The sequence below is a fragment of the Aquarana catesbeiana genome, linkage group LG04 (genome assembly GCF_042186555.1).
Source record: "Aquarana catesbeiana isolate 2022-GZ linkage group LG04, ASM4218655v1, whole genome shotgun sequence".
NCBI classification, from domain to species: domain Eukaryota; kingdom Metazoa; phylum Chordata; class Amphibia; order Anura; family Ranidae; genus Aquarana; species Aquarana catesbeiana.
Genome location: NC_133327.1, coordinates 623212210 through 623236943, shown reverse-complemented (window position 1 = coordinate 623236943; position 24734 = coordinate 623212210). Strand labels below are relative to the sequence as shown.

The 24734-nt window shown below is 40.2% G+C and overlaps 1 protein-coding gene across 1 annotated transcript in view; it reads left to right on the top strand.

Moving 5' to 3' along the window:
- DNAH14 (dynein axonemal heavy chain 14) overlaps positions 1-24734 on the top strand; it is a 415539-nt gene that overhangs the window by 260247 nt on the left and 130558 nt on the right. Inside the window, 6 exon segments of the mRNA XM_073628322.1 lie at positions 2672-2812; positions 2917-3049; positions 11370-11449; positions 12705-12883; positions 20667-20795; positions 23594-23734. Coding sequence (XP_073484423.1) covers positions 2672-2812; positions 2917-3049; positions 11370-11449; positions 12705-12883; positions 20667-20795; positions 23594-23734 — 803 coding nt within the window.

Sequence of the window (24734 nt, the reverse complement as noted above, 5' to 3'; positions counted from 1 at the left end):
TGTCCAGAGAGCAGAGCTGTGGGTGGGACCTGCAGAAAGTTAAAGGAGAGGCGGAGATAAGACCAGTCACCCTGCAGAAGGAGAGCGCAGCAGTGAAAGGTCTTTACTACAGGAAGCTCCTGCAGGGAGGCAAAGTTTCATGGTGAATCACTGTACAGATCTGGAAGAAATACAAAAACCATACCAAGATTCACGTAACAATACACAGACTTCTTGTGATTTGACGATATTTACTTATCGTAGAATTTTTAAACAGCTTGTGCACCTAAAATGAGATGTCCCCCCCAACAAGAAACAAATGGTTTTGGCCGGGTCAGTTTTATTCATTTATTTTTTTTAAGTTATCACGTTTGCTTTGGATAGAGTAGGGAAGGATAAAAGCCTAAATATTTAATGTGAGACAGGAAGGACAGGAAGTAATGGAAATCTCTATGATGGGGTTAGACTAGAGACAGCAAAAAAATACACTTTTATTTAATATAAGGAAGAAAGATTAAAGCTAATCTTCAAGCTGGTCCAAACAAACTATTTCAAAACAAAACCAGAGAAAACTCCCAGCTCAACTCGCCAACCAGTCTGCTACCAAACAAATTATCCTGTCTAACAGTTTGCATTAAAAAAAGGGGTTTAGTTAGCACACATCTGCAAATACATGCGTAAAATGCAGAGCCGCTCCAAGGCACCCCAATATTTCTGCAGTCCTAACTCTTGTAAATTTATGAGAGTCTCCGCAGTGAAAGCACATGCATTATAACGGATAGGGAGAGGGCAAATGAGCCAGAGGTAGCCCACCCCTCCTTAAAGGCACAGGGGCACACTGGACACCCAGCACATAACACAATGGCAGCAAAGGTGTCATGTGTGTCAACATCAGTAACAAACACATTTCCACTGCGGAAACTTAGGACTGCAGAAATATCGGGGTGCCTTGGCGCGGCTCTGCAGCTTACACATGTATTTGCAATTGTGTGCTAACTAAACACCTGTTTTTAACGCAAAATGTTAGACAGGATAATTTGGTTGGTAGCAGACTGGTTGGCGAGTTGAGCTGGGAATTTTCTCTGGTTTTGTTTTGTATGCATTGCCCTTCCATGTGCTCCTTGCTGTAAAGGCCAGTTATAGGTGGGGATAGTGGCCATTTGTTTGGTACCAAACAAACTATTTACTTCACTAAATCATGCAGAAGCTGAGTGGTGCGCTATATAAACTGTATGTAGCCTCAGCTACATACAGAATACAGCGCTGTGTTGCGGCAGTAGGATGGTGGCTTCCTGGAGAGGAGGGCAGATGGCATCACAATTTTCACCTTAGTTAAAGCAGTTGTATACCACTGGACATTTTTTTTTTTTTTTTCATCCTGCAAGTTAAAGTCATAATGTAATAGTATGCATCGCATACTAGCACATTATGTGAAACTTACCTGAAAACGAAGCTGTTCCAATGCCCCGATGTCAGCGCTGTAGCCGTTTCCATTTTCACCCATCTTGCTTCTGGGTTTGCGGGCTCCAGCTCTGTGATTGGCTGGAGTCACGATGATGTCACTCCCACACATGCGTGCAGGAGCCGCAGTTCACGGCACAGGGCTTGGGAGGAGCAGCACCCGTGGACGTTCCTTCAGAGCACATGCGCCAGTGATGTCACTGGCTGCATGTAATGTAAATATCTCCTAAACGGTGCAACTTTAGGAGATATTTACACTACCTATAGGTAAGCCTTATTATAGGCTTACCTGTAGGAAAATGTTAGCAGAGGAAGTTTACTTCCTCTTTAATTTAAGGAAGTTTTGTATTCATTCATAGAATACAAAGCTTCCTGTGAATGGCTGAGCCAGTGCTCAGTCTGACCCGACTTTGTTCCAAGAGCGGGATGGGAAGTCCCCATGCTGCTGCCAGAACACAGAGCTGTATACTGTTTGTGGTTGATACTACATACAGTTTATACAGTGCACACAGCCACTGCATCTACTAGTGAAGTAAATAGTTTGTTTAGATCAGCTTGATCCAAATGCACCATTTAAATGTCACTAAAAAATGCTGATCAACTTTACAGCGGAGCTCATCTGAAAATAAGAATTAAAAGTCAGCAGCTTTTATTATGAGGACCTGTCCCTGTTACCTGTCCAGGGGTCCTGCAGTGTCGGCACCCAAAGCCCATTCGTCCATTGGCTTTGGATGCAGGTGTTGGCATTGCAAGTAAGGGAAACCTGCAGTGAAGCCTTCAGGTTTCACAGTTGGTTTCCTACTGTGAATGCGCTAATCGTACTGTACTTTCTGAATGGTCCCACTGTCTTCTGGGACACACAGGTCCTGGGGTTGGGTCCAGAAAAACTTGGACTCAGAAGAAGTGGGTTGAATGCCACTAAGGACATCTAGCGACAGAAAATATACTGCCAGGGAAATATCTATATTGAAGGAACACGTTACAACATTCACAACAGGCGAATGCATAGCACATTTACTTTATCTTTAATTGGGCTATACCTTCTTATCTTGCTATTTTGGCTGTAGTTTTGCTTCAAGAATGTTCCCTTTTGCTCATATGGTAAAAAAAAAAGAAAAAAAAGTACAATTTAGGAAATGCTGCAGTATATTTGGGTATATATTTTATTTTTGATACGTCTGTGTGTGATCAACATCTGTTGAAACCTGTTTGCCCTTTTTTGCCTTTGTAGAGACCTTACTGTTCTCAGAGCTTAACCCTTTAAAGGACAGAGATGGCATTGTCCAACGCTTCATCTCTACTGTGGACAGTGTGAGGTATTCTTTCCTAAGCAGCCTTCTCCTGATAGCCAAGCAGCCCGTCCTCTTCACAGGTGAGCTCCTGACACCTGAGTATCTGTGGATCAATTTATATCAGTATCCATCTATATTCTTTTCGGGATGCTCTTGTGTTACCTGGTTTATTTTACATTTCTAGGTGATTCAGGAATTGGGAAATCCACCTTAATACACAACATGTTAAACAAACTCCAGAAACCTGGCGGACTGTCTGTGAAGGCTGGGACTGTGCTGGGGGACGTCTTCCTGTTCAGTGATTCCAGGACAATCAGGTATTACTCTGACTTCCCAGCACTTATAAGTGTAAAACACTGCAACTAGTTTCATATTTAGGTCATTTAGACAGCACTCTTTTTCCTTAGCACATTACAGAATGGGTGCTGGTGGAGCAGTAGACTCAAAAGTAAGTATGATCTGGTGTAGTCTCCAAAAATTGAAATAGCACTCCTAAAGCCATATGCGTATAAACTTGATTGGAAGAGAGAAAGGGTAAAGGGACACAGGGCCCTAATTCAATCTTTACAGGCAAGATGGACAATGATATAGTACAAAAATATATTTTATTAACAATAAGTCATATCAAAGAGGTCAAGTAAAAAAGAATTAAAAACATACGATAGGCATATGATAGTAATGAGTATCTAGTGTAAACAAGAGAGTTGACACCAAGTAAACGGCAGTGAGCCTCTGTGCGTCAACGCGTTTCGCTGTTTTGCTTCGTCAGGACACACTTGGGGGTAGTTGGAAAGAGCAGGTCTCACTTGTCAGCATAGAAGTATCTCCACATGGAGAGCTCCCAGATGATCACCCAGGAATCACTGTGTAAAGCAGGAGGCAGTTTCTTACTAATACCAGCGACCGTGTACAGGGCTGATGGCGTAAAGATATATAAATATGAATATAAACTCATATGGTTCACCGGGGGAGGAAGGAGATACACCATTAGTATCCAGATGATTCAAGGGGGAGAGTAATAGAGAGGAGAAGGGTAGAACAAACACCCTTTCTCCTGTTTTCAGTCCACAGTAACAGGGCCTTCAACAATAATCCATATGGACAGATATATATATTCCTTCCAAACTGGATATATTGAACTCTCCTATACCTGCCTACAATCAGTATAACTATATAGGCTCCATAGGTATATTTAAACAGGCCATAGTAGCATGAGGTTCAGTGTCTCCCCCAGGAACAAACAAAACCCTCCCTTACTTGACCTGTTTGATATGATTTATTGTTAATAAAATATATTTTTGTACTATATCATTGTCCATCTTGCCTGTAAAGTCTGAATTAGGGCCCTGTGGCCCTTTACCCTCTCTCTCTGGTTTAGTCTCCAATCATAGGAGGTAACCAGTCCCTGGAGCAATCCAATAACAGTGTGACGGATGAGAGTGCCACAAGTCTATAATTAATCTGGTTTATTAATCTAGATCTAGATGAAAGATCAGTAGCTAAATCCAGTGCATTTTGGGGCTCGCAGTTTCCCCTTTCATCAGGGCTTGTTCTGGAGGTTATAGTCTGGTGTCTGCATTGTCATCATTCTGATCTTTATTTCTTTGTTCTCATTTTCTAGTGTTTCCTTCTATCACCACCAGCACTGGTCCTGATGAAGGGGGAATAGTGAGCCCCCGTAACAAATTGGATTTACCTACTGATACTGACCTTTTTGCATTTTCCCCAACTTGGCTGCTGGGAGGAGGGTCTTTTGAGCTGCCCATGTCCATCCTATGGGTGTGTATGGGCAGGGAAAAACCAGGGAGATCACAAACTACAGGCAGCACTTATGTCCTTCAAGGGGGCAGAACAAGACCGGTCAGAGGTAATAGCGACTGATTGTCATTGCTGGAAACTACTGCCATGAAAGTCTTAAGCTGGGCTTACAAGGCTCAGTTTGCTGGTTGAACAAAGAAATTGAACCAATTTACCCATCTACACATTCGGGACTCCCCCACCGTCAGAATACACTGATCAGCGCTGCAGCCGATTGGCTGCATACGCTGATTGAGCCAAAATATACCAACAAGCTAGTACAAGAAAAATCTATCAATAGATCAACTTCTCATAAACTGGAACGTCCATACATGAATTGAAATTCATCCAGTTCCTGCTGAACTTCGATCCATGTATGGCCAGCTTTAGTTGGAAAACAAAAACTGAAACTAGACTATGTTCACATAATACAAGTTTGCCTTTTGAAGTCAATCTGCGCTTACTGAAGTTCAGCTTTAATCTGTGAATATGTTTTTTGGATAAAAATGATCTATCAATGGGTCCGCGCTTCAGACTTTTAAAACACTGCTGCCCCCCAATGTAAGTAGGGAACACCTCAGTGATACCCCAAAAGGTTAAAAAACAGAATATAGGGGATGGCGCTGTGTGAAGTGTGAGTGTTTAAAGTGCCAAGTGCTGTGATGCGTAGTACAATCCTACCTCAATACCCGAAAATTGAAAGATATGTAATCAATATAAATAAATTAAAAAATAGTAAGTTGATCAAGAATTAGCCAATATTGTGAGGTGATATATCATTAATGGAATTGCAAGTAATTAGAATGCTGTACATTAAACAAAATCAATCCTTAAAAAATGTGAAAAAATGTGAAATTAAAAAATAGCAGATATAAATTGGTTGTCAAACCACAGTGCAACCCACACAGTGCAATAATGTGCAAATATCTATAAAAATTGAAAACAATCTGATATATAGAGATGTGTACATAAAAAAGTTAATTCATCACAAAAATTAAAAAATATTCAAAAAAACAGACAATATTCAAAAAAAAAAAAAAATATATATATATATATATATCTAGTCCCAACTGCTGTATAGTGCAAAAAGTTCAAAATAGTGATATAATTCCAGTGTAATAAATCGTGTAGCATTTTTCCCAGACGATTATTATTCTTTAACAATGGAGAACCATGCAGTAATTTTTTGGCAATTTCCCCCAATGTGATTGCACTCACCGGAGCTCCCTGCCCCTGCAGGGGTATGAGCGTAAATCCTCAGCCTTTAATCGCCCCGATCTCCTTGGTGCCAGTACTCTTCCACTCAGCCCAATCCAGGAGAACCACTTGTTGAGAAGGGAGGGAGGACTCACTGGCCTTTGCTGTAGCACCGATCCCAGCCAGGCATCCACTTTCATGTATTTAGGTAAAAAATAAAAAAGATTCCTTCATAGCGTAACTTTGTTTCTAATAAATATTTTATTTATATATTACAGTCCCATGACTGAATCCATTTGAACAAATGTAAAACAAATAAAAATTAAATAGAAATGACAGAGAGGGAGCTCGCAGGCTCACACGGTCCGGGGACGCAGCGCTGCTGAAAAAAACTACCGCTTGCGTTCCACCGGCCTAGTATCCGGAACCATAGGTATGCGGAAGTGACGTTGTGCGTGCCAAGATAGTCCCGCCTTACGCGTTTCGTCATACGGACGTCATCAGAGGCGTGGACATCTAGGCAATCCCAACGACTTTTTTCAGGTGTAGTCGTCGTTGCGGCCAATCACCTCCCGGATGTTACAATCACAAGCCGGCAGTGTAAATTAGCATCTCTGTTGCTGGGTAGATTTGAACATACGCCAAATGGGTAAACGGGAGAAGACATCCCAGACACATGTTAAAGGCCTTTGACGGCCCTCTAGTGGTATAAAACGGCGTTGTTTTATGCAGCAGCAGCAACGACAAACTCCTTGTAACCCAGCTAATAAATAACAACAATTAATATCCTGATATCTGTTACAATAAATGCCTATAAAAAAACTTCATAACGAACACTGTATATATTAATATATTAATAATCCCAAGAGAGATGGAATATATAGGGAAATAAATAAATAAATAAATAAATAAATAAATAAATAAAAATAGAAAAAAATAAAATCAGAAACCTATTTATTCCATTAATACAAATATTAAAATAAATGAAAAGATGAAGGACAAACATAAAGATAAAAAATTAAAATTAAAAATAGTTTAAAATTAAATGGTTACCAGCGTGTAAATAAGCCATTAATTAAAATAGAGAAAATGTATATGGATAAAGTGACTAGAGGTTAAAGGAAGTGTATTTAGTGGCCTTGGGTAACTGATTTATAAATTAAAAACTATTACCAAAATTATGCTCTTTATATATGGGTCCCAGTTCTAATAGCCGGGGATCCCCTGCAATATATCCAGGGCATTAATGGGGAAAATGGTACATTACATAAAAGCCAAAGGGGCATGGTGTTAATATCTAAAATCGTAAATTGAGGACATTAATAAAAGATATTAAAATATGGAAGCCAATCATATTTACTTAACTTATTTCATTAGGGGGAAAATATATATATGATGAGGACACTGTTAAGGAGTGGAGATCTATTAGTCATATAGAGCCTAATTATTTTTAGAGTAAAATTGTGAATGAAAGAAAGCGGTATATATGGAAGGCCTGGAAGAAGGTCCTTTGGTGTGTAAACAATCTACGTAAAACCAGAACCAGCTCAGAACTGCAGATGATTCGTTAAGGGTGATACCTATCACTCATTACTAAGACATCACGACCTTCACAGATGAGACCCAATTAACACTCATTATTTTTAAAAATTAGATAAAAAACAATTGAGATCTATATCCACATTCAGTCCTTTCGGAACCAGGCTGTCTAAGCGGTATATCCACCTGGTTTCGTTCTGGGACACTTTTATTCTTTTGTTACCACCCCTCCAATAATCTTTAATCACATCGATACCATAAAAAATCAGTCCTGTGGGGTCCCTATTATGAAATTCATCAAAGTGCCTCGAAAGATTGTGTTTTGGGAATCCTTTTTTGATATTATTAATATGTTCCCTAATCCTGACGAACAGAGGCCTAGTAGTTCTTCCCACATACTGTAATCGGCAAGGGCATTCGATCACATATGTTACGTGGGTACTATCACAAGTTATCAGTTCCCTAATCTGGTACTCCTTCCCAGATCTAGATTTAAAAAATAATTTTTTCTTTGGCTGTTTTTTGCTTACCCTACAGGGAAGGCATTTTTGGCATCTGAAAAAGCCTTTCATTTCAGGGAACAATTTTATTGTCTTAGGTGGATCGATCACGTTGTGTACCAATTTATTCCTCAAATTGGGAGCCTTTCTGTAAATGAACCTTGGCTTTTTCGAAAGTAACCCCGCCAGGACCCTATCTGATTTTAAAATCGGCCAATATTTCCTGAAGATATGTTCGACTGTACAGGATTGGTTGTTAAATCCTGTGATGAAGGCCATTTCCATTCCAGTGGAGTTGTTATCTTTATCCTTTTTTCTCAGTAGGGAATCCCGGTTCAAATCGCCTATCTCCATTTTTTGCCTCATTAATGATTCCTTTTGGTAGCCTTTATCGATGAATTTCCCCATCAAAGTATCAGCTTGTGTGTGGTAATCCTCCATTCTATGGCAGTTCCTTCGCAGTCTCATCAGTTGACCTTTCGGGATGTTCTCCTTCCATATGGGGTGATGACAACTGGAGGTTGGAATATAACCATTACGATCAGTTTTTTTTTAAAAAGTTCTAGTATGTAGTTCATTGTTCTCCTTAAAAATCTGTACATCTAAGTATTCTATCTCTTGGGGATCGCATTTCCCGCTAAAGGAGATACCATATTGATTCTGATTCATCATCCCTAGGAACTCCTGGAAGGAATCTGTCGTGCCTTTCCATACGATGATCACGTCATCTATATAGCGACGATAGAATTTTATCTCTGGGCGTAATCTCTTATATATATGTTCTGCTTCCCACATGTCCATAAATAAATTGGCCACGCTCGGGGCATATCTTGCCCCCATGGCAACGCCCTTGGTTTGGAGATAATAATCTTTTTGGTACCAAAAATAATTGCTTTCCATTGCTAATTTTAAAGCTTCCAAAATAAAACCAATCTGTTCTTGTTTGAGGCTCCCATCTTTATATAGTGCTTTCCCAACACCCTTGATGCCGTCTTTTTGTATAATGCTTGTGTAAAGAGAGTTTACATCTATTGTTGCAAGGATGCAATCATTGACCTCAGTTACATGTTTCAAATCGTTAATTAATTGCATACTATCCCTTAGATATGATCTTCCTCTCACCACGAGTGGTTTTAGAAAACAATCGATGTACTCCCCTGATCTAGAAAATAGGGAATTAATTCTACTTATGATCAGTCTTCCTGGGGGTTTCTCTAATCGTTTATGAATTTTCGGTAAATAGTATATTACCGGTGTCTTCGTGGACTCACATACCAGATATTTTGCTTCCTTTTTGTTTAAAATTCCTCTATCTTTCCCTCCTTTAACGAGAGTTTTTAATTTCTTTCTATAAAGTTGTTTCGGATTTCCTTTAAGTTTCTTATAGGTGTTTTCCACCCTCAGGAGATTCTGCATCTCTTCCTCATAATCTTCTTTTCTCAATATGACCAGTCCCCCACCTTTGTCAGCGGGACGTATGACTACTTCTTTTCTTTTCCCAATCTCTTTGATTGCCTTCCACACATTTCTGTCTTTGGGTTTCTTCCTTTCTATTTTTGCAAGGTCACTTTCCACCATTTTCTTGAAGGCATTCATACATTGGTCGCCAGGGACCTTCGGATTAAAAATGGAATTGTTCCTGAGATCAGTATGTTTAAATTCAGATGGTTCCCCAACTGCTTTCTTATCTTTATTCAAGGCATAGTGCTTTCTTATTCTCAATTTACGCATGAATTTTTGCAAATCAATAAAAACTTCAAATTTATCGATGTTTTTTTCGGGCGCAAACTTCAATCCTAAATCTAAAATCCTCAGTTCCTCTTCAGAAAAAATAGCATCACTCAGATTGAAGATCCTCTCTCCTAATACTCTCTTCTTCTTTTCCCTCTTCTTTCCTCCTCGTGTTCCTCTTGCCTGTAACCTCTTTCCACGTCTCTTGGGATATGATCTTTTTCTCTGCCCTGATTCCTGTTCAGTCCATTCCTTGTCTGCTGTGGATATCTGTAAGACCCGGTGTTCCTCCTCTCTCTGTACATAGATGGACCTCCTTGTCTTTGGAAGTCTCTGCTGTTCTCTGGTGGCTCTCTCCATCCCTGTCTCCTGTAGGGAGGTCGTGCCTTCCATCTCCCAGGGGGGGCACCTCTGTGAAAATCCCCACTGTCCCTGGGGGGTCCTCTATGTTGTTGGTTATAGTGGGTACCATACTGTCTTCTATCTCTCAGCGGTGAATACCTATTTTGAATAGGGATGTTGTATCTTGGGGTAGCCGGAGATCTTCCATTCATAGGTTCTGGGGGATATTCATCCCTTCCCCTCATCCAAGGTCCTCTTGTTTGATGATTGGGTGTACGTGGCATTTCAGTGCGTCTCATAATTGGGGTATGTTCAAACCTAGTTTGTCATAGGTTATCTTCTATTCCTTCTTCTTCCACTGGACTCTCATCGATGGAGTTTTCATCTAATTCATCATTTGAATCCTCTACTTCGTCTTGCCATTTATAGACTCTCTTATTGGCATAGTCCAAGACGTCTCTCTTAAATTTCTTTTGTTTTTTTGTTTGTATTTCCAAATCATATTTCTTTATAATATCTTGCAATTCTTTATCCTTATCTTTGTATTCTTGTTGGTCACTATAGGGGAGTAGCAGGTTCTTTATCTCTATGATACGTTCTTCTACTTTTCTTAATTTGAAACGTCTCCTTGCTAATATTTTATGTAGAAGTTCATTTTCACAGCCTGAGAAAAAGGAATACCATTCTTCATTGATAGATGCATCATCCAGGCTGTCATTCGGGCTTAAATCCCACCTCAGCCTTCTAGGTGTCATTTTTTCTTTTACATACATCTCCAGGGTAACAATGTCCCACCACACCCTTAACTGCTTTTCCAGGGTGTGTCTTAGCTGTTTTAACAACCCATTCATATCCTGTCTATTATTCACCTGCTCTTGGTTGAAAACTCCTCCTACATCAATCTTCCAATTTAGCATATATCCAAATATGTCCATAGCTGCAGATCCCTACTTAGCACTCGCAAGTGCCAGGATGTTTTTTGGATAGTGTGCAGCAGCTTGAGCACCCAGCAGTACCCCCACATAAACACAGGCATAACATATTGACGTGAGTCATTTATTTATTGGGTATTGAGCCTAGAACCCCAGCACTGCAAAGTAAGAAAGCTTACCACTGATTATAGGATTGCCTATATACACAAGGCTATTATGTGATGAACAAAATGCTATTTATTTTTATTTCTGTGTAGTAACCCATAAGAAATACAGTATATAGCTAACTAGCAAAGTTATTCCACTGACATGGGTGTTCCAGAATGATTATTTCTGATAGATTGTTACAGGTTACAGCACATCATTGCTGCAGTGAACCAGACATATCAGCAAACTGAATCTGCATGAATACATCCCTGTCACAATACGAAGCAGCTGTATCATTTTCATAAGCCTATTCTTTTCCCAATTGAGAGACTGACATTAAGTTATCAGTCTGCTTCAGGCAGAAGGAAATGTTTCCTCAGTCTCCTTACCCCTTTTTTATACCTGTATACATTTGCTCACAAAACATAACTGGTTGTACTGTGTGTTTGTAGCCTTTTGCAGAATATTACATCTATAACAGGATCCATTTCTGGAGTTGAAGAAGAGACTGGATTTTTTGCTGAAGGCACAGGTAAAGCCCCATACAGACTGACTGGGTGTCAGCTGGCCATGTGTTCTACAAATGTGTACAATCCCATCCAGACAATGGGGGTTATTTACTAAAGGCAAATCTACTCTTCATTACAAGTGCACTTGGAAGTGCAGTCGATGTAGATCTGAGGTGAAGCTCTGAAATTAGAGGGATCTCTGCTGATTTTATCATCCAATCATGTGCAAAAAAAAAAAAAATGCTGTTTTTTATTTTCCTTGCATGTCCCTGTCAGATCTACAGCGACTGCACTTCTAATTGCACTTGTAGTGCAAAGTGGATTTGCCTTTAGTAAATAAACCCCAATGTGTTCTACAAATGTGTACAATCACATCCAGACAATAGGGGTTATTTAAGAAAGGCAAATCACTTTGCACTACAAGTGCAAAGTGCACTTGAAATTGCACTGAAAGTGCACTTGGAAGTGCAGTCGCTGTAGATCCGAGGAAAATAAAAAACTGCATTTTAGCTTGCACATGATTGGATAATAAAATCAGCAGAGCTTCCCCTTATTTCAGATCTACCTCTCAGATTTACAGCGACTGCACTTCCAAGTGCACTTTCAGTGCAATTTCAAGTGCACTTTGCACTTGTAGTTTGCACTTGTAGTGCAGAGTGGATTTGCCTTTCTTAAATAACCCCCAATATTTGTTACTGTGGAGGATTGGGTGGCATACTGCAAATGTTGCCATTGCCAGCCAATCTCCGAACTAGAGATTGATTGTGATATTTTTTTTTTAAACCTGATTTTGCTGCAAAATGAGAGATTTCTCATTTGACCACATTTGCCCCCTGCCAGCTCCAATTAATGTGTGTTATTAACAAAGCCATTCATTGCACTTAGTGTGAAATTACTACAGTTTGTAGCAAGTCAAGACCTCTTCTTGACATAATTTTGCTTTCCGTTATATAATCTATAATATGAATTACTATACATCTCATTGATAAAAAAATCCATTCATAAAAATCAGAACCCATACATCCATTTTAAATAAAAGAAAAATACAAATAAGTAAAAAAAAAACATAATTGTTATGCCCATTTTCCTCCACTTATTTTCAGGGTATTTTGATTTTGTATTTTTGAATTTTTTTTGATGGTAAAAAAATAACATTCAGAAACAATTAGCAAAATTTACACTGTACCGCCATCATAAAGAATGGCAGCCGATGCACTCATCCAGTGCTTTTACATGAGGGTATGGCACTAGTGATAACATGTTAGTCTTTGTTTACAGAAAGATCGTTCACTGGGCGAATGTCAGCCAGTGACTCGGGAAATCGGAAACAAAACCAGCTGATCATTTCCACCATACAGCTAGGAACACACACCGACCCAGCCAGAATCCAGAGCCAAATTCTGAGTAAGCTGGTGAAGAAGGGCCGGGATACACTGGGAGCACCAAAGTCAAAACAAGTAAGACTAACAAGATGATGTTCTTTCACTGGCTGTGTGCATTGCCATCAGGAATGTACAGTATTTACCATAAAGCATAGTAACTCTGTGTCTATAGGCAGAAAAGAGGGGTCTTTTCTTTGTATAGCTTTTGGCCACACATTTTTCCCATAATCAATAGGAACACAGACATGTGCAGAACAGAAAAAATGTGCTTAGTTTTGTTTTGTTGACTCGTTTCAGAATTCGTTTAGTTTCCTTTAATTTAATTTAGTTTATTAATTTTCTAACGAATTCCAGTTTTTTTAGAACGATTCCGATCTGAAAAATTGTCGACCGATTCGAGTTCTATGTGAAGAATAACTGGTTTTTAAAGAGTGGGCCGCGTCCTTAACCACTACAGCTGACAGGGACAAGGGCCTCTTCCCCACAACCCTGGGCTGTGGTTGTAGGAGTCTGGGGGCTTATCGGACTCTGGAATCCCCATTTATCAAGGGGACACCCAGATCCCGGCCCCTCCCCCATGTGAATGAGTATGGCCCATTCACCAAAAAAGTGAATAAAGACAGTACACAAGTGTTTGACAATTCTTTTATTAAAAAAATAAAAAACAATGTCCCCCGATGTGGATCCATCCTCAATCACCGCCTGCCACATCCGAGAAAAAAAACCTCTGGCCTCGTCGAAGGCTCCTCCGCCGACTGCCTGCTCCTCCATCTCCTTTTCTTAATTAGGTAAGAGGCGGAGTCACCCGATGACATCAGCAAGCGACCCCATCCCCTCATGACATCACTGACCAGGGCATGCTGGGTCGATTACCTCACAAGGGGGTGGGGAGCCTTCGACGAAACTGAAGGGGTTTTTTTTATTCTTTTTCGGGTCTGGTATGGATTGGGGGGGGGGGGGCCACGCTATTTTTTTTTTTCTGACTTTTTTATTGCCGGCATTCTTTTGTTTACATTTCAGCTGTCAGTCGGGAAGCCCGCTGACAGCTGATGAGTCATTGGTTGTTATGGATGCAGCAGCCAGCTTCCCGACCCGCTCCTTAACAATCAGCTATTCTTCACACAGAATTCAAATTGGTTGATCTGGACTCCAAAGCTTATATATATATATATATATATATATATATATATATATATATATATATATATATATATATATATATATATATATATATATATATATATATATATATATAGGTTCCAGCAACAGAATTCTGGCTGTGATTGCTACCTAATATACCATATGCAGATTTTGGGCTTTTTTTCTATTCAATATATTGGTTTGGCTGTTCAATACAAGACTAGTTGAATGCAAAACCTGCTTGAAATAAGTCAAAAATGGGTCAGAAAAAGGTCAAATGCAAGTCAAATGTATAACAGATTGTGTATTGTAGCAAAGGGACTGTAAAAGGGCATACATGTAGTGAGCAAAACCAACAAAACAGAAATATATCACACAAAATTTCAAATGTATTATACAAAAGTTAAAAAGACATAGTAGTAACCACATCCAAATGTTTTACCCATGTAAAGTTCACATCTATAATAATACAGAGAATATTCCTGTTTATACAAAGTTGCTTCACATGAGAAGCTTGACTTTTTTTTCAAAAACACTCCCTTTCTACTTCAGGAGCACATGTGAACACATATGATGTCCAGAACAGGGTCAATGTAGAAAAGCAGTGTTAAAAGACACAGGGGTTGATTTACCAAAACTGGAGATTGCAAAATCTGGTGCAGCTCTGCATAAGAACCAATCAGCTTCCAGGTTTTATTGTCAAAGCTTAATTCAACAATCTGAAGTTAGAAGCTGATTCACTACCATGCACAGCTGCACCAGGTTTTTTACTCTCCAGTTTTAATAAATCAACCCTCTTGTATTATACAATAGAGTACCAGTGAGTTGCAATATGATAGAACAGCATGGAGCATGTAGTGGATCACAGGAATTCACCCTTGGCACCAACAGTTACTAACATCTATCACCACATCGACACCCCACATCAAGTCAAATGCACATGTCAACGAATTCTGAATGATCTTAGATGCTTCTAAAATGCCATTGACACAAGCCAAAAGTCCATCGACAGAGGCCTTTACTTTTACATTCCAAACGTCTCATATTTATTATCTTTCTTACTTTTTATTGTAATTGTTTTATCCGATTGCCCTATGCTGACAGAAGCTTGGAGAGTACAATAAATGTCACAATAGCTGCACACTCCCTGAATGATGACTAGGCTCCCTGTGCAGCCTGCAATTTTCTGTTCCCAATTCAGGTGATATTTGTGGCTTTTTCAAGGCAGAGACATCAGAGGTTAACCACTTCAGCCCCGGAAGATTTGGCTGCTCAATAACCAGGCTATTTTTTGCGATACAGCACTGCATCGCTTTAATTGACAATTGCGAGGTCGTGCGATGCTGTACCCAAACAAAATTGACGTCCTTCTTTTCTCACAAATAGAGCTTTCTTTTGGTGGGCACTTGCGCAAAAGTTATAGCCTCTACAAAATAGGGGATAGATTTATGGCATTTTTATTAATTTTTTTTTTTTTTTACTAGTAATTGCGGGACTGCACCATTATGGCAGACAGTTCGGACACTTTTGACACATTTTTGGGACCATTGACAATTATACAGCGATCAGTGCTATAAAAATGCACTGATTACTGTGTAAATGTCAGTGGCAGGGAAGGGGTTAACACTAGGGGGCGATCAAGGGGTTAACTGTGTTCCCTAGTGTGTGTTCTAACTGTAGAGGGATGGGAGTGACTGGAGGAAATGACAGATCGTTGTTCCTCACAGAACAGGGATTTGTGTATTTACACACAGCTGTCCCTGTTCTGGCTCTCGTGCCCACGATCGCGCATGGCCAGCGGTCATCACCACCGCCAGATACGCGCATCAGCACCCCCTATAAGGACCGACGTACAGCTACAATGGTTCGTGGAATCATGCCGACCTGCCGTAGTATAATGACAGTGGCTGGTCGGCAAGCGGTTAATGACTACAGCAGAATGCCCTTACACTTAAAGGATTGTTCTGTTCCTTGCTAAAAACGTTATGCTTAAATAGCAGAAACGTTTCGACATTCACATTTTTACACTTCAATATGTTTATTATTGAATTTTACTCACACATCTGCTACCTGATTGTTATAATATAGTTTAGTCCAAAAAATGTAGCGCATAAAAATCAACTGTGAAAACACACAAAGGGTACTCATAAATGGTATCACCATCAGTACTATAAATGACTCATAAGTCTCTCAACATAAAATGGATAGGTGAAGTCCATCAAGTGAACAATATATAATTAGAAAATGTCCCACTGGTTGAAGATGGATAGGCATGGACAGCAGCTGATGTTCTAACATAGGCAAATAGTTATATCCCCAAGGAGAACACATCAACCAGCTGTATAAATCTTGATAAGGATAGTGTGTAGAAAACTCTTACCAGATGTACTGGACTCCCTTGTCAGCGACAGGGAATCACATAGGCAGGGTGCCACTCAGGGCATTGGAAAGGATGTCACGACTCTCAGAACCCTCCAGGCCGGACTCTGCGTGGATCTCCAGGGGCCACCAGGTAGGTCCTCGCAGTGGATAACCAGGACACGTATCAGAGGAAACAGGACATCTCCCATGGGACTGTAGTGAGAGCTGGATTCTCATTCAGATGGTATGTGGAAAAAGAATAAAAGCCTCCACAAACAACACATTCTTTTTGTTTGTTCATTTCTGTTCTGTAATTTTTAGATTTAAAATTCATCCTGACCAAACCTGCTACCCCTGAAGAAGAGGTCTACCTTATTATACCTTGAAACGTTGGGTCATTTTCTATTGTTGTAAATCATTTTTTTCAATAGAATTGTTTATCGTCCTATGTTTATAATTCCCTCTTATTCACCTATGTGCATCCATTTTAATTATGCATAATTGTCATATGTCATAGTGACCTTTTTAAACTTTTTCAAATAAATATAATATATTTTAATACTTTTTTCTACTTTTGTACTTACATTGTGAGTGACCCATTCTAAAAGTCCCATTAGAGGAGCCACACTCCTTGTGAGTGATTTTGTGTTTTCTACCATATAGGGATGTGGGTTCACTCAACAATTTAAATTCATATCGGGGTGACACCATTTACCTAAACCCTACTAACCCCTTAATTATCACCTTAAAGCTAACTGTAGGCACAAAAACTTTTACTGAAATATATTCCTCAAAAGCCATAAAGTCTATAAATTTTTGTGTACCAAATGCCTTTACAAACCCAGATACTACCTTGGAAATGTACCAGTGACTTAATCACTGAGCTTATATAGCCTGTGTAAAGACCAGCAGACTCCACCTACTACAGGCTGCCAGCAGTGAACTATAGGAGGAGGGTGGATACAAGACCCGTCACCCTGCACAAGGAAGAATAACAGCAGTGACTGTAAGCTGTTGCACAGTGGCAGTCCCACACTGGATTACTGCACAGATCTGGAAGAAATACACAAAGCCCACCCAATATTAAAATACTATTCAGGTTGAACCTGTGCTTTTTTCTGACAATGTAAAGCAACGTTTACTTACCAGACTTTGCCTCAAACCTCCCTACCCCCCGGCATGCACATGCGTGATTATATGCACACAAAAAAATGCACATGGGCAAAAAACATGTACTCATGCATACATACACATCTCGAAAACGCATGGGATATTCTTGTCCACTATGGGACATGTGGAATAAAATGATAAGCACTAAGGAATATGAGCAGCGCTATATGATATGAGTATGTTAGCTAGTCATTGTGAGGGAAAAAATAAAAAAGGGGGGAAACAATACTAGAGTAACACACTAATCTCAAAATCTTCATTTAACCCTCCAAGTGCCAGTACGTCCAAAGAGAAAATCCAGTACATTTCTCTTTGGCAGAGCTTGCGGAAGCGCACAGCAGTAGTCCATTATATTAGTCCATTCATTATAACTGGGCTGCCAACGTACCACAATGGGTAAAACAATGTGTATGACTCTTTTTTTAACAATGCAGTGCACCACGACACACAGTATATACAGTTTATACAGCGCAACAAATCAAAATTAAAGTGTGCAGGACTTTTTCCAACACATTGGTGCAATCATATGCTGTTGAAAAGAATAGACTTTCTCCTGTCTGTGAATGACAGTGTATCTGATGTGAAGCATTTAGCATAATCTTCTGTAACAGGAACGTGTCATCTGACAAATCCTGAATCATAAATTGGACACATCACTGGTAGATACTGATAGCCGTGTCTAATTAATAGCTTGGAAGCTCATCACTGAAAACAAAGATTTAAATAGGCAGCTGGGTGTCAGTTTGCTGTCTTTTCTGCAAATTAGATAACATGATTTTTACAAATGCATGCATACTCTTCACTTTTATCTAATTCTTTCTGTAGGACAGCAAAAAAAGATTATTTAACAAGAAAAAGGCCATCTGTAATCCAAGTCCAATGAATGTGTGCGTACAGCTGAGAACAGCATTTTTCTGTAATACTGTCAGGCAAACTGCATAGGGGATCTTGAAAGGAAAGCAGTCAGGGACAGCATTCTGTACTCCTGATACAGAAGGACAACATATGTGAGAATGACACCACTACCACAGCACTGGGAGCCTGTGGTTAACGTTGTCACCCTTTCACAGGAAGACCACAGCGGAAACTGTCAGGATCATCAGGTACAGTGGGGCAAAAAAGTATTTAGTAAGCCACCAATTGTGCAAGTTCTCCCACTTAAAAAGATGAGAGAGGCCTATAATTGTCATCATAGGTATACCTCAACTATGAGAGACAGAATGTGGAAACAAATCCAGACAATCACGTTGTCTGATTTTTTAAAGAATTTATTTGCAAATTATGGTGGAAAATAAGTATTTGGTCACCTACAAACAAGCAAGATTTCTGGCTCTCACAGACCTGTATCTTCTTCTTTAAGAGGCTCCTCTGTCCTCCACTTAATACCTTTAATAATGGCACCTGTTTGAACTTGTTATCAGTATAAAAGACACCTGCCCACAACCTCAAACAGTCACACTCCAAACTCCACTATGGTGAAGACCAAAGAAAGGACACCAGAAACAAAATTGTAGACCTGCACCAGGCTGGGAAGATTGAATCTGCAATAGGCAAGCAGCTTGATGTGAAGAAATCAACTGTGGGAGCAATAATTAGAAAATGGAAGACATACAAGACCACTGATAATCTCCCTCGATCTGGGGCTCCACTCAAGATCTCACCCCGTGGGGTCAAAATGATCACAAGAACGGTGAGCAAAAATCCCAGAACCACACGGGGGGACCTAGTGAATGACCTGCAGAGAGCTGGGACCAACGTAACAAAGGCTACCATCAGTAACACACTACACCGCCAGGGACTCAGATCCTGCAGTGCCAGACGTGTCCCCCTGCTTAAGCCAGTACATGTCCCGGCCTGTCTGAGGTTTGCTAGAGAGCATTTGGATGATCCAGAAGAGGATTGGGAGAATGTCATATGGTCATATGAAGCCAAAGTAGAACTGTTTGGTAGAAACACAACTCGTAATGTTGGGGGAGAGAGAATGCTCAGTTGTAACCAAAGAACACCATACCTACTGTGAAGCATGGGGGTGGCAATATCATGCTTTGGGGCTGTTTCTCTGCAAAGGGAACAGGACGACTGATTTGTGTACATGAAAGAATAAATGGGGCCATGTATCGCGAGATTTTGAGTGCAAACCTCCTCCCATAAGCAAGGGCATTGAAGATGAAACGTGGCTTTGTCTTTCAGCATGACAATGATCCCAAACATACCGCCCGGGCAACGAAGGAGTGGCTTTGTAAGAAGCATTTCAAGGTCCTGGAGTGGCCTAGCCAGTCTCCAGATCTCAAACCCATAGAAAACCTTTGGAGGGAGTTGAAAGTCCGTGTTGCCCAGCGACAGCCCCAAAACATCACTGCTCTAGAGGAGATGCATGGAGGAATGGGCCAACATTCCAGGAACAGTGTGTGACAACCTTGTGAAGACTTACAGAAAACGTTTAACCTCTGTCATTGTCAACAAAGGATATATAACAAAGTATTGGGATGGACTTTTGATATTGACCAAATACTTATTTTCCACCATAATTTGCAAATAAATTATTTCAAAAATCAGACAATGTGATTGTCTGGATTTGTTTCCACATTTTGTCTCTCTTAGTTGAGGTATACCTATGATAAAAATTACAGGCCTCTCTCATCTTTTTAAGTAGGAGAACTTGCACAATTGGTGACTGACTAAATACTTTTTTGCCCCACTGTATATAATAAGTGTTTTGAAACAGTAACAAAAAACATTCTTACAGCCTATCAGCCTGGCAGGATGGTTAGCCACCGTCCTTTTCAATTTTTGTATATACTATTACTCCTTGCAATATCCTATTCTGACAGAGGATTAACCTCACCAGTTTTCCTTTATGGCCTTGTCTCTGGGTTTACTGTATATATATGGGAACTTTAATATGACCCGGCTGACTGTTGTCTTTTTCTGTGGCCAAGGTCTATGCTCCTATTTGTTCTGATGGCTGTTTCTGTACTATGCTTTCTTAATAAAATCCTATGAAACTGCAATTCTGTAAAGAAAAAAAATAATTCACTGCTATACACAAGAAGCAAAACGTGTGCAAATGTGAGCAAGTAATTTCTTGGGTTTACATACATTTTAAGTGGCAATAGATTTTAAGAAATGTGTCCAAATTAAACTGGGGTAACTGAATGTCTCTTATTTTCTTCATGGCTTTTCGTAGATGGCCATATTTATTGATGACCTGAACATGCCAAACCCTGAACAATATGGCGCTCAGCCACCACTAGAGCTTATTCGTCAGTTACTAGAACTGGGTGGCTTCTATGACACTAAAGCACTTACCTGGAAGGTAAGTATCTTTATTTTTTCCTTATATGCTTCCTAGTACTAGTTCTTGGTTATAACTTGTGATGCCCCAGGTGGAAACTGGTAGCTGGTGAAGCCAATTATGGATGGCACTAGTTTCTGCTGTGTAGATGGGGAAACAGCTGGTCATTGCTTTCTAATGCCGCGTACACACAAGCGGACTTTTCAGCATCAAAGGTCCGACGATCTTTCCGACGGACTTTCGACTGAGTTACTACGGAGTTTCGAACGACCGGACTTGCCCACACACGAACGGACTAAAGTCTGTTCGAAAGTCCGTTGGTTTGAACGTGATGACATACAAAGGGACTAGAATAAGGAAGTTCATAGCCAGTAGCCAATAGCTGCCCTTGCATCGTTTTTTGTCCGTCGGACTAGTATACAGACAAACAGATTCTTCGACCGGACTCGAGTCTGTCGGAAAGACTTGAAACATGTTCTAAATCTAACGTCCGTCTGATTTTTCGACAGCAAAGGTCCCATGAAGCCCACACACGATCGAATTGTCTGGTGGATTTGTTCCGTCGGACCTTTACTGTTGAAAAGTCCGCTCGTGTGTACACGGCATAAGTGTTGCAGCAACTTAACCATTAACACCTTGCTCCCCTCTTCTCATGGAAAACAGTAAAGAATCAGAATGGTTGCCAAGAGATGATCCAATAGCCGTGTTGAGTGTTTCCCAATTTTTGTTAAAGCACTGATTATTACCCCTCACACCAGCCCTAAGCAGACTACCCTCATGCAGTGTAAGCTTGTTCATGGTTATCCTGAAGTTTACTGCAGACCTGCAGTAAAGAAAATGGAAGGTGTTATGGACCACCTGGCACCCCACCTGGATGCTTCCGCCAAGATACAGCTTGCTGCACTCTGGAACGGGAACCAGGAACCAGATATTATAGCTGAGCATTGCACCCAAGAACTAGACGACGCTAGCTTAGGTGCAAACAATAACTGACTTTATTATAAACTCACACAGAATACAGTATTTTCCACACAAAATCAGATAAGAGCTTGATCACATTAATCTAAACAATGCAAACTTTTTCTGACACTTGTTGATTACAAGTTAAAATCAGTAATTTTAGAAAATTACCTAGAATCCCCAAACATTACATATATTTTTTTTAGCAGAGACCCTTGAGAATAAAATGGTGGTTGTTGCAATATTTTATGTCACACTGTATTTTTGCAGCGGTCTTTAAAACACAATTTTTTTGGGAAAAAAAAAACAATTAAAAGATGGAAAAAAAACAGTAAAGTTACCCCAATTTTTTTGTATAATGTAAAAGATGATGTTACGCCAAATAAACACATGCCTAACATGTCATGCGTTAAAATTGCGCACACTCGTGGAATGGCAGCAAACTAGAGTACTTAATCTCCATAGGCGACGCTTTAAAATATTTTAACGGTTACCAGTTTAGAGTTACAGGGGAGGTCTAGTGCTAGAATTATTGCTCTGACTCTAATGATTTGGAAATAGTAAGGACAGAAAAAAAGGGAAGAGAAAGCGAGTTAACAGTCAGTCCACCCAAAACTGATATTTCAAATTTTTGGTGGATGCTGGAGAGTTAGGACCCATTTACATGCCAGTGATAAAAATCAATAGTCTTCTAATGCAACAAAAAACATCCCAAAAATTGGATGTGTTGGAAAATGTTTGCTGCAACACATAACGCATTAAAGCACATTGCAACACTGGTTAGTGTTTAACATTGCCATGCAGTTCAGTAACACATATGTTGCCACAATGCATAGATGTAAATCAGCCCTTAAATTCTATCGAGGAAAACCCTATTGGGTACTCTAGTGGGGAAATCTCTGCACTGAGTTTACACAGACAGGAGTAGCTGAAAATCAAAGATGGGCAGGAACACCTAAAACGCTTATCTGGACATGAACAGTGTCATTATTGCAGGAAGATCCCTGGATTGACTAAACCCACCAGTTGCATCTGTAACTAAAATATTATTTTTAGGTGAACAGACACTTTAAAAATGTCATAAACAAAAAAAAATGAAAGCAAAAAAATTGGAGGGGCTTAGGCATTGGTTAGAGCAATGATTTATTTGATGCTGGTGTTTTATTAAAGTGGGGTTCCACCCAAAAAAACTAAAATACCTGAAAAATTCTAAAAAAAAAAAAAACAAAAAAAATTTGGATATATATTTTTTTTTTACTTACCTCTAAATGCCTGTTGCTAGGTGGTCCCTCGTAGTCTGCCTCTTCCTTTGCCTGGGCTGGTGACATCACTTCCCCCTTGGCACAGGAAGAGCTCCGCTCTGCTCCCTCAGTCCTGTGAATCATCTGGGACCCATTACAGGTCCCAGGTGATTGAGCGGCCAATCACAGCACGCGGCGCCGCTCGTGCATGCGCAGTGGGTGCCAGGCTGTGAAGCCACAGCCCGGCGCCCACAGTTGAAATGCCGGCGCCGACGAGCGGAGGGGGGGACGAGCGGGGCTTCGATCCCCCGCATCGCTGGACCCAGGGACAGGTAAGTGTCCAATTAAAAGTCAGCAGCTGCAGTATTTGTAGCTGCTGACTTTTAATTTTTTTTTTTTTTTTTTTAATGGACCCCCTGGGTGGAACTCCTCTTTAACATAGGGTTCACAAAGCTTTCAACAAAGAAAGGGATCTTTATTTTAGTCACATGACTGTAATTTTTAAATCTCATTAAAAAATCTGTCACTTTTTTTTTTTAATGATCCTTGTGCAGGTGTAGTAGCTTTTTGAATTGATCCTAGTGGGACTTTAATAGCAAAACTTTCTGTTTCCTCCAGAACATCCAGGATGTCTCTCTCATTGCTGCTTGTGCGCCCCCTGGTGGAGGAAGGAATGAGCTCAGCCCCCGTCTTCTAAAACATTTCTGCATGTTCACCCTGCCTCACCCATCTGTGCAGGCACTGCAGCATATATTCCAGGTAAACAAGAATACAGTATGGATAAATATTTAAAGGAGAATTATGATGCATGAAAAATAACAAACATACAGGTGCATCTCATAAAATTAGAATATCAAAAAAGGTTAATTTATTTCAGTAATTCAATTCGAAAAGTGAAACTCATATTTTATATAGATGTGTTACACACAAAGTGATATATTTCAAACATTTCTTTCTTTTAATTTTAATGATTATGGCCTACCCAAAATTTAGTGTCTCAGAAAATTTGAATATTACATAAAACCAATAAAAAAATGGTTCTTCATACAGAAATGTTGGCTTACTAAAAAGTATGTCTATGTGCAGTATAGTATGCACTCAATACTTGGTTGGGGCTTCTTCTGCAAGAATTACTGCATCAATGCGGCATGGCATGGAGGTGATCAGCCTGTGCGCTGAGGTGTTATGGAAGCCCAGGTTGCTTTTATAGCAGCCTTCAGCTTGTCTGCATTGTTGGGTCTGGTGTCTCTCATCTGCCTCTTGACAATACCCCACAGATTCTCTATGGGGTTTAGGTCAGGTGAGTTTGCTGGCGAATCAAGCACAGTGAGACCATGATCATTAAACCAGGTATTGGTACTTTTGGCAGTGTGGGCAGGTGCCAAGTCCTACTGAAAAGTAAAATCAGCATCTCCATAAAGCTGGTCAGCAGAGGAAAGCATGAAGTGCTCTAGAATCTCCTGGTAGAGGGCTGCCATGACTTTGGACTTAATAAAACACAGTGGACCAACACCAGCAGATGACATGGCTCCCCAAATCATTACTGACTGTGGAAACTTCACAATAGACCTCATGCAACTTGGATTCTGTTCCTCTCCACTCTTCCTTCAGACTCTGGACCACAGTCCGTGATGATTTGGGGCACCAGTACATACTCCCCTCCATTATGCAGCATCCATGTAACACTGCAACCATCCCATGCCAGCTTTAGAAGAGCTGACAGATTACATGACCGGTTATCAGTCAGCTCTTGGTCCAC